The following is an 11,702-nucleotide window of genomic DNA, read 5'->3' on the forward strand; positions in this document are numbered from 1 at the left end:
CTTAAGATTCAAGCCTATGCAGGGCTAAGAATTACACTTGGTATGTGTAAGCAATCACTGTTAGTACTATGTAACTCACAGCTGTTAGGAAATAAGGTTGGCCAGGATACTTATTACTATCCTTTTCTGGAAACTACCAAATATGTCTAAAATAAAAACCAAATTTCACCCTCTGACCAGACCCAGTGGAATATGACTGAAGGACAGCACCTCCAGTCCTCCAATCCAGTGTGAACCTCTTTTCATGGTTGAACAAGGTCCTTGGTTTGAGACCCAAGTACCTGAAAGTTCAGTATTTGTGTTGAGCCATGCTGATGTGCATGTGTAGGTGTACATACTACAGTGCACCAGTCCTTTTTTTTTCGCTGTTTTTATTTATTCTTTGTTATCTTCATTGCCTAAAAATTACTGAGCAGTGGTTGAAACTGATGGCACTCTATTTAATAGATTTGGCCTGTCTGAAGCTGTTGCCTCTCTGTGCTGGATTGTCGCAAATGTGGTTACTGAGAAAGTCTATGTACAAAACAAATAACATCACATTGTCAAAGCCTTTTTAAAAAAAATAATAGATTGATTATGTTGTCACAACCTCTTAAAGTATGTTGTCAGCTAGATAGGCTTTTTTCAAACACTTGCATCAGTAAGAAGAAAATGGAGGTCTCTTTCTGAGATGGAAATTGACTGCTGCCTTTATCTAGCTAACTTGTTTTTTCCAAAACAAAATACAGGCATTCTGACAAGCACCAAAATACTGGTTTGTGTTTAGGCTTTGATTCTCCCAGACAGCAGAGGCTTGCGTGTCCAGTGTTTAAGCAGAGAGTGAATTGTGTTGTTTGATGAATAGCGTGGATATGTAGTCTCTTGAAATCGTAAGTGGAATGTAAACACAACCAGAACATTTGCATCAATACAAGTATATATAAAGGTGGTACACTCAAATGAGCTGATTCAACAGAAGACAATTCAATTATCACATGGTTCCATGATGCTATTCTAGCAGGTAGGTCAGAGAGCGAGTTTGTTTTGTGAGGGGCTGGGAAGAGGAATAGAGGAAGATTGGTTTGTTTGCTAAGCCTTCAGAATGACATCTGCACTAAAACCTTTCAAATAGATTAAAATACTTTAATTTGATATGTTAGACCTAAATACTAGGCTTTTGAGTAATACTAGTAATAAATACTTGTTCAGTTTGTATAGCTCTGTTTCTAGGAATGTCTTTGGAATATTCCAGAGGACAATCCACAGACTTGTTAAAGGCTGCTAGTCTACAGTTGGCAGGGGCGGGGTGGGGGGAAACAAACACCTGTAGTAATTTATTCTTAAATATGGTCGGTTATAAAGCAGTAACACTTCTCTAAAAATTGCAGTGGAGTATCTGACCAGTTCACTATTCTATTTCTAGCATGTTACTAGAAGTAATTAAAAGCTTCCTATCACAAAGTAAGATCTGTAGCATTGTTTATTGCATCTACTTTAATATGTACAAATTCATATCTTTAAATACCATACAAGAATTAATTGTTGCCAAAGACAGTAATAGCTCACAATTTGAGACATTAAGCTTCGTTGCCCTCTCCCATTTGCTCTGTTTGCACTTTCACTGGAATGTTTTACATCTTTAGTATCAAGATGTATTTCATAAACTGTAGAGCTGTGATCTTATCTAGTACTCATCAACAGGTGGTAGTTGAAAATATTCTGCCTTGGTACTCATGACTTTATAATGCATATACTAATCTGTAAATACAATTGTTGGAGGGGAAAAAAAAATCTGCAAGACTTCCTTTTGAATAAGATTACAACTCTATATCTTTAATTTAAGACCAGCTTGGTTTTTCTCTTTAGTCATGTATTGGCTTATTTACATTGTAGTCAAACGTTTTTCTTCAAATACCAAGCTTAGTAGACTTGCAAGTGTTAAAAGGGAATGTTTGTCTTAGTGCAAGAGCTTTACCCATATTCTTTTGATCACTTTTAGAAGAAAAATGTTGTTAGTGCTATTGCACATTCAGCAGACATGGGTTTTAGACATGGGTTTGACAACATTAATGGGTTTTTTAGTTGCTGAGAGCTTGTGTGAAAGTGCTATTTGATATGACAAATTGGTCTGTGCAGAGCACTGTTTCTCACTATGTTTTTTTTGAACACATATTTTATTTAGATCACAAAGTATATATTTGGCACAAGCGTAGTGAGCTGCCAATTGCGGAGCTGACGGGGCACACACGTACTGTTAATTGTGTGAGCTGGAACCCGCAGATTCCATCCATGATGGCCAGCGCATCTGATGATGGCACTGTTAGAATATGGGGACCAGCGCCTTTCGTAGACAACCAGGATATTGAAGGTAAAAAACAGAGCGTGTGTGTGTCTGTTTTCTAATTACTAAAAGCTTACATCAAAGGGAGTTGGTTTGGTGGATTTTCTTTACCATAAATAGGATAGAAAAGTGCTTTTAACTCTTGGGTTAGAATAATTCGTTTTACTAAAAAAGAAGTTACTGGGTTTTTATGCATGGCTGTTGATTTTTATCTAAGTTATTTATATTTGTGAATAAAAAGGAAACAACTGGTACTTCCAAAATGATATTCAAATTTCTGACATAGCCCTATAGAAAACTGTGGTGTCACTAAGACCTCAGGATTATATTAATTTATTTATGTAGACTTCTTAAAAATCTTGCCTCCAATTGCTTGAGGCTTAATAACATACAATGTTATTAAAATTTAAATAATGCATTCTGACCACACTGCAAATTGAATAATGGTATTATAGTGCTTACAAAGGGAATCTCCAAAGTCTGGAGAGAGTGAAGTTTCGCACCATAAAATCTGTATGCAATCGATGCTTTCCTAACCATCCGCAATCATCTGTGTCCAAGAGAGACACACAGTGCAACTTTTTTCGCTGCCAAAATGCACAGTTGCTCCCAATCCTTCTTGCCTCCCCCCCCCAGAACTGTTAACAAGATGACCAGTGGGGGTTGTTCTGCAGTTTATAGGCTTCTGTCATTACACATTCAACCTTGTGGTAAAGATTTACAGTAGACATTAAAATTAAATACAGTATATCCCATTGCCACAGGACCTCGTGTCTAGTATGTGTGAACACGAGTTCAAGGGGAACCTGGACAAAGTAATGAAAGAGAAACCCATTGAGTGCTGCTAGATAAGTAAACACCTCTAGTTCAGAATGTCCCTTAGGTGAAAATGGCTGAAAGTTGGAAGGATATTAGGAGGAAGAATTACCTCCTCTCCCCGCTCCTGTGCTTTCTGATGCATCTGCTTCTGGTCTTGGACTAGGTGGACCAGCTTGGCCAATCTCCTGTTTGTAATGCCTTGAATGCACCATAAGGACTCACAGCCTATCCTCCAGTTGGTTTTACTTGTGGTTTTGTTTGTTTTTCTCCAATTAGCTGCTTGCTCACTCTTTCTTACTTCCTCCAGAAGATGAGCTAGTAAATGCCATAAAAATAAAAAAAATAGAAAATTAATTTCTCACAGCAGTGCTTCCACAAGAGGTGTAGGTGCATGGAATAATACCTAACACCTTAGGAATCTTAAATGGATGACAGACAGCTCTGTAATTAGCACACTCCCCCGGGACTTGAATGCAAATGTGTGTTATTTCTTTTTGGAAGAGATGCTTTTTGAGTACCAACACCTAACGTGCTAGATTAATCTCTAAATTAATATGAATAATGAATCTAAAATAAGTAATTTTTAGCATGGGATTTAGCTACAGCATAAGATCCACTAACTAATGCATGTTCAGTAAAACTGTAAATACACTGTATTAATGACCTTATAGAAATATTAACTATTGATAAGATCTTCAAGATGTGATTTCTTTCTCTTTTGTTTTTGCTCAGAGGAATGCAGTAGCATGGATAGTTGATGGCGAATTTGGAGGAGACGACTTCAGTTTAACTTAATTAGTCGTATTTTAAATGGCTTGGGATTTGGTGCAAACAAACATGATTGATAGCTGGACAGACATGCTCGTCATGAAAAAGAACCATTTCTGAAGCCCGGTTGGGGCCAAACATTTACCACCTTGCTTCATAGTAACCAGTCGAGATGAAGCACGTCGTTAGAACGTTGTTGGACACCGTGTTGAAATTACCCCCCCATCGGTTGTGAAGAACTGTGCTACATTCAGGCTAACCATTGAACTCAGTATATATATTTTTCCCCCCTGCCTTTTTGTCTGGCAGGCTACTGTTCTTGTTGCTCTTCTGTGTAATGAAGTTTAAATGCTTGTTTGGAACACTTTATTTAACAGTTTAGAAGGCTTGATAGAAAGAGTGCTTTAGTCTGAAGAGTATACATTGGATAGGAAAGTATTTCCTTCTCTTGTTTCTCAAGTCTCTCTCCGCCTTACTTAGCTTGAGATCTTTGCAGCTTGGTTCATGGATTCTAGCCTTGCCCGTTGCGCAGTATATATAAATTGAGATGATAAACCAATGAACTATGTCAAAAGCACTCTCAGTATCACATTTGACAAAAAGTTTTGTACTTTTCACATAGCTCGTTGCCCTGCAAAGGGGTTAACAGCACAATTTTTTAAAAATAAATTATTTATAGGATTAAAATGACTTCATTTGTATACATTTGGAATTAAAACAATGCAGGAAGTGTTGTGAAACACGGTATCACTGATGCTTTTCCGGAGTGTCTTGAGACCCAATCAAAAGCAGTGGCTGGAAGGAGCTTTACATAGGCAGTGAAGCTTGTTTTTCATGGAGGAACTCACTGTTCATCTTAACAGATAAGCTTTATTACTTAGAAAAAAAAAATCGTTCAAGTGTGCACCACCAGACTAAGTTTAAACAAGACAAGGTCTTTTTGGTTTTTTTAATTACATAAATATATGCAGCAATGCTGGTGTAAAAGGTAGACTACACCTCGAGGGAAGAATGTGTTGAAAGTCCTTTCTTCACAAAGTCAACATTTTGTAAAAACAATTAACATACAAAGCATAATTAAACACTTGTATTATGATGGAAATTTTTCTTTATTTGATAAACAAAGGTGTATAGAGTTTCTTTTTGAGAATATACTTCTAAGTTTGCAGATTTAAATGCCTCTGCCAGACCTTGTTGCAAGCTGGTGCTGTGAACATCTAGACAAATCTAGGAATAGTTCCACTAATACCCCATGTTAAGAAAAGAGAAAGACATTTATAATTTAAGTATTTATTCTTTTTGATGTAAACAGATGGCTTGGCATCTCTGTGCTTCTGCACTACACACAAATTCATTATGGGATGGCACTGGATTCCCTATTGCCACCTTGGGTGGAAAGGTAATGTTGGTACTGCTGTAAAGTAAAGAGGGAGCAGGGAAGGGCATGTCACCAAGAACGGATGTGAACAAAGTGTGGACTTCATCCTTTAATGAGATAATAATCTAGTGTCCTTATTAGTCATGTGTGGAAGAAGGGTGGGGGAAAGTTTGCCAGAGTTCCTGGGAGAAGCATAGCCACTTTGATGAATGGGAATGTGGTGTTTAACATAAACAGTCCCTTTTTTCTTTCCCAGAAAAACAAAGTGAAGCTTAGCAGGTTAGATTTTTTTTTTTTTCCTAGATTCCAGGCATCAGGTGGTGGGGGTTTTTCTCGCCTTGTGTGTAAAGTTAAACATGATTTAAGATTCTGATACTTTGGTTGAGACCAGCCCTGAATCTGACATACTCCTCTTTTAGTACCTCCAAAATGAAGTAGGAACTTAACATTCTTATCTTCAGTCTAGTACATTTGTCTTAAAATTAAGGTGAATTTGTTTGATAGCAATTACTGTTCCACAGTACTGGGAATACATGGGTAAACTTATGACTACAAATCAGTTCCTTCTTCCATTAGCTAGTTCTAGAGGAAACTGTGTCTCTTCCTAGTTACAGACAGTGTAAGATTAGTCAGTCTTGTTCCTGTGGCATCGGTGTTGCAGGGAAACAGACAATTTCCTGAGGTCAAATTTGACTAAGCTAAACCTTTGGGTTTTAAATAAAAATTAAGTATCTAAATTGTAAACAGTGTTTTATATGTTCAAAACATGGTATAATTCATAAGCAATACCAGTATGTGAGTCTTTGGAAGCTACCCTAGTATTGTCTTACTCTGGAACTTACATTTTCAAACAAAACATTATTTAGGGAGAGTAAAGAGAATAATCCTGGTTTTAATATCTCTTAAAGTCTCATACAATGGTCTGGCACTACTTGCTTACCTCATACTCATGGGACTTCAGTGGGAACTTTAGGCAGGGGGTGAAGGCTGGATCAAATCTCAAGTTTAGATTTAAAGTCTCATATGGACTTCAGCAGGCATTTTTAATGTGGTGGCCGTATCTAAACAAAGTGAGACTCCTTAACCTGGTACAAACTGTGCATGGGCTGATGCCTACTTTCTGCTGCAATGCATTGTAATTAGAAATTTAAACTTAGTACTTTTACCAAAATACTGCCCCTCCGTTCTGGGGTTTCTCTTCTGGACTTGGTTTGTACCTCTAAAATACACTTCAGGTATTTAGAAGCAGAGTTAGGGAGCAGCACATGTTCTGATATCTCCACTTTAGTTTTGTGGTGCAACTATGCAATGTAAAGGAAAGCTCCATAGAGGTGGCACTGTGTCCAGAGTGTCTCAGTAACGGCATATTGCATAGCTGTCTGCTGCTCATGGGTGATGAGCAGAGATGAGAGAAAGGTGAGGGTAATCTTCATTTTGCCACACTACTTGGTCCCACAGTAAACTGACATTATAGATCTAGTGGTAATGACTACCATTCCAACCTGTAGATCAAAGAGGAACCTGAACTATTTCTACCATGTCACGTATTCACAATATGTGAATTGAAAAGTACCAATACTTTTTGTACACTGACTATAAAATGAGGCTATGGGGGGGGAAAAACCAAATAAGTTTGCTCATTTGCAACACGTTGATTTCCATGTGCTTAAAAATGTTCATAGGCTGGAGTCTAAGGCTGGAACAAGTACACACCCACAATACATCACTGTATTTCTAGTCAGCAGACCTGTGGTTTTAGAGAGGAAAATACTGTAAGCATGTACTCCTTTTGTAACTTTCTCTGGTCAACTGTTGGCTTAAAATATTCACAGTAGCCCCAGGTTACTGTCAAGGCAGATCTTTAAAAAAATTATGCTGAAGCATTTTATTATCTGAATGTTCTTTAGCTGTTCAGGTAAGTAATTTTCAAGGCACAATGGAGCACAAAAGGGAAAATGCTAGATCTGTCCTTGTTTTGGAGGGGAGGGTAGTGGGGGGAAATGACACCTTTGTTTTAAATTCCCTCTGTCTTCTAAAGTTCTCCAACTTTAAAGTAACTTCTTTTTATGATTAGAGCAAAGATGCAAGCTAGAAATCTGTCCTGATCTTGCCAGTTACTTCTCAACTTGGCTTCAAACAGGTAATGTTTAATAAAACACAGTATATTGTTGGGAGTTTGTGTCTAGCTGTATACTTTTACACTGCTGTGATACTCCCACCCAAAATCAGTTTTGAAGGCTTCCTTAGCAGGAAACTGTGACTCCTACAATTAGCTGTAGTTTGAGGGGAGGTGTTCTAGACCCAAATGGGGAGGGAGGTAGAGAAAGATGGATGGGATGGATGTAAAAAGCAGGATTTACTGACCAACAGACAAACTACTGTAACTCAAGGGGGAGGAGGAAAAATGCACTTTCAATAGTTTGTCCATATTTTTAGCTACAAAATAAACTTGTATCTAATTTTTTTTGAGACAACTATTAAGAGGAACACCCATCCCGTAAATGGCTAATGCTCCTTTTGACCTCCTCCTGTCTTTTCCACATTGGCTTAAGTCCATTTTCAGCTGCCATACTTAATTTTGAAAACTACTTTTAATGATGTTTAGAAAGAAAAAAAATCATTAACTCTGACACTTTTTAAAACAGGGTGGACTTAATTGAAGTGTGCAGTGTTGAACTACTGCTGCAGTAGCTGCCTCTAGTTGTCGAAATAAACTGTAGACAAGTTTTCTGTCTATTAATCCAGATAATCTGGATTCAATAAAACGTCTGTGAGAGTGTTGCTCCCATCTGGTATGAATGTGTGTGTGCATGTGTTCCATGAACAGACAGAGAACCAAATGTTCTAGGTACTTGTCATGTCTTATTGCATACTTTAAGTCGTGTGTATGTGAAGTGTCCTTTGACCGGAAGGTTTTGGTTAATATCAGTATATTTTTATAAATTTGAAATTCATTGTGCCCCATCTTTTTTCTTAAACATTTTTCATTGTTAGGGTATATGTGCTAGATTTGAATCTTTAACATTTTTAGGCACAGATGGAAAAGTTATTGGCTCCTTGAAAACTTATGGGACAAAATGGATCCTCAAAGCATGTATGTACTTACAAACCAAGCTGTAGAGATCAAGAAAAGAACTTTATTGTTGATCTCAAGATTTCTAAATTGTCAAGATTTATATGGAGTTGTGGTGGAACTAGTTAACACTTAGAGCTTTTGGTATGTAATGACTATTTGCTATGGACTGATATTAAATGTTTCAAAGGATTGCGTTCTTAAACTTTCTGGATTTTTGTTACTCCTCGGATTATATTAAGTAGTTAAAAATTTCTTTGCTATATTACATTAAAAACATAAGAACTTTGGGTCTCGTATTTATTTTCACTTGTTTTACTAATTATTTACAGAACACCGTTTTAACTTTTTTATTTTATAAACGTGTAGTATTTTAAACATATCTTTAAAAATTGTTCAATTGGAACTACATTAATTTCTGATTTGTTTTTATTAGGATTTTTAAAAAAAAAAATACACTTTTTCCATGTTGGTGCACAGCACTTAACAGAAATGTTTGTATTCCCTTTCTTTCAATTCAATAAACAGAATAAATAACTGGAATGAATAGTTCTTAGTTTCCCTAACTTCACTTATGACTGACTTGGATGTTAATTTCTTGATCATTAATTATAGATTTCTTCCATATTTGTAGTATTTCACTTCCTTGCTAGGAAAATTAATTTGTGGCAATTTAGCTGCAGCTGAATTCAGTGTTGTGTGCAGGCTTTCCAGTTTTTTATGTTTGGCTCTAATCTACCTCACGCTTGTGTTTTCACTGTACCTTTAGCAGTTGACTTGCCTGTGTCTCGTTCTGTGCTTATCTAACTTGTTGAACATCTGCTCCTTTGAGGCTCCATGAACACCTCGATTCCTTAATGCTGGAGCTTGCTTAAATACCGGACATGGGTTGCTTTAGGTGATTGGTGGGTTTTGTGGGGTTTTTTGATACTTCATGTTAAGAAGGTGCTCCTGAAGTACTTGCATCTGCTGCTTAGACTTCTCTTAAACTGGAGATCAGGGACCTCCAGACTTCTATCTGAAGTTGACCTAAGCAGCTTTTGTGGCTGAGAGCTCTCAAAGCTACTTCTCAACTGTTGCCTTTGTTCCCTCCAACTAAGCCTACATTCTTGTCCCTCTTCCCTGTGCCTTAAAACAGGACCTCATCTTTGTCCTGCATTTTAGGCATTTTTTCATTTGGCTCTAGCTAATGTTCTGTTAAACAAAAAGCTGTGCCTAAATTTGCCCTCCCCTTCCTGTAGCTTTTCCAAACTCAAACCTTTTGCTGAAGTGCATTCAATTTTTTAATTCTTTGAGCTTCTATATTGATTAGAAGAGGTCTTTACTCCCTCTAGTAGCACCTTTGTATTAACTTTATTCCCTCTCTTACAGTTTAAGCAGTGTATAGATAATTACGGCTTAAATGCAGCTGCAAACAGAAGGGGCATGCCTTACTCGTTTCCATGTGCTGCTTCCCTTGGGTACTAGGATTTGCAGGAGGGTTGATAGATTGTAGAACCACTTCAGCCATAAATGATCCACACAGCAGATAAAGTAAGTTAGTTTTTTGGCTCGGTTTGTTACTGTGCTTCATCTGCTGTCCTGTGTCTGCCTTTAACTGGTGGGAAGAATGCAAGAGAAGCAGGTATATGATTTCTATTGAACTGAAATTTCAGCATATGTAAGATTTAAAATTAATTGTAATTTTTTTTTTAAACCTTTCAGGTTATTTAAAAGAAATTATGTAAGGAACCTGATAGTAGATGAGCATTTCATAATGAGCTTAAATCCAAACTCTGCCTGAGGCTGGGTGCTTCTCCAGAGGGGCAGTTTCTGGTTTACTCTGTCACTTTACACCTTGGCCTATGCTTTCCATGCTGCCTGATGCATCCCTCTGCTACTTTGCATGTGTTGCACATGCTTAGGGTATCAACTCATTACAGAAAGATGGCAGCCTTCAAAAGACCTATAATGGTCTGAAGAGTAATCACTGAAGTTGGTATGTCTCCAATGTTTCTGCCAAAGATAAGGTGGTTAATATACTGATAACTGCATGGTGGTCCATATAGCCCAAATTTTTGTATCACTACCTCTAATCGCATCATTACCATATCCTTAGAGGCAAAAATGGTCTGGTCTTAGCATTTGTACAAAATCCTAGAGAGTTTCTTGTGAGAAAAAGCTAATAAAGCTATGCTGCTACTGAACAGATAAATATTTGCTTCCATGGGCTTATCAGGGTTTCAGATTGGTTGTTAACCTGCATGTAGAACTGTTCTTAGGACTACTAGTCATACTATTAATCCCACTGATTTACTGTGTTCCATAATACAGAACTATTTCAGAAAGAAACAGTAATTTACTAAGATGAGGCGATAAGTATATTCTTTAATAAAACAGGCTAAATAACCAACAGTCTTTAGCTAATGATTTATTAGGGGAAAACATGCTATTGTACATATTTTAATTAATCCCCCTCAAGTGCAGTACTGTAACAGCCACCTAATGTCTCTGAAAACTGTTGAATGACTAGTATCTTAGCAAGTTGACCAGGCTCTAGCCTGTGGGTGAGGAAAAGAGCTTGATAACTTTTTTTAAAAGTTAGAATCCCTATAGGCCAGGGATTTTCATAGATAATTTCATCAGCTTTCTATAAATCATAGCTAATCATTTGAAGGAAAAGCTAATGGTCCCCTCATGAAGTTATACTTGGATACCTCAGTTCCAAAGGGAAATACATTCTGGTGAGTGACTAGGACAGAATCTGTTTATCATAGTGATAAAGTTAAGTGAATTTTTATTTAAAATCAGTCTAAAGTTTGCAATTGTCTTAAATTCTGTATAGTAAGTTTGGATTTAAATTGTGCTGTTCTCCCTTGATGGAGACCCAGAAAATAGGGAGTTTGTTTTGATTCTTACTACTATGAAATTTCTGTGCATCTCCCATGAGATAGATGACTGTAGGATCCCTATTTCCAGCTAATGAACTACATTTTAGCAATTACAAATACATTTTCCCTATTGCCAACACTGAGCTCTGTGAAGATCTCTGTTAAGGCAGGAAATCACCCTGTACAGTAAGGAAGGCTTCAAAATTACCAGTGCAATTACTCAGAATTGTAGTCTCTGGAACATGCTACTGAGGTTTTTACAACTATTATAACAAGTTGTTAGCTATGAAGGAACAGAGAATTTATTTATATAAACAAGTGGGGTGGGAAGTTTGCATTCATATAAAAAATTAGTATTTGACAACCACCACTTAGAACACAGATCTGGGTTTTTTGTTTTTTTTTTTTCTTTTTGTTGGCCTATCATGGTTAATAATTCACTCTTGAGGAAGGAAGTGGGGAGGAATCCACAAT

The 11,702-nt window shown here is 37.1% G+C and overlaps 1 protein-coding gene across 2 annotated transcripts in view; it reads left to right on the plus strand.

Annotated features, from left to right (window-relative positions):
- Positions 1-8,646, plus strand: part of WDR26 (WD repeat domain 26) — a 33,413-nt gene extending 24,767 nt beyond the window's left edge. For both annotated transcript variants that reach the window (XM_030034555.2, XM_030034556.2), the window contains 2 exons: positions 2,162-2,347; positions 3,872-8,646. In XM_030034555.2, the coding sequence (XP_029890415.1) occupies positions 2,162-2,347; positions 3,872-3,897 (212 nt within the window). In that variant the 3' untranslated portion in view covers positions 3,898-8,646. The remainder of the gene's footprint in view (positions 1-2,161; positions 2,348-3,871) is intronic.
- The last annotated feature ends 3,056 nt before the right edge of the window (positions 8,647-11,702 follow it).

The sequence above is a fragment of the Aquila chrysaetos genome, chromosome 13, assembly GCF_900496995.4.
Source record: "Aquila chrysaetos chrysaetos chromosome 13, bAquChr1.4, whole genome shotgun sequence".
In the NCBI taxonomy this organism is placed as follows: Eukaryota; Metazoa; Chordata; class Aves; order Accipitriformes; family Accipitridae; genus Aquila; species Aquila chrysaetos.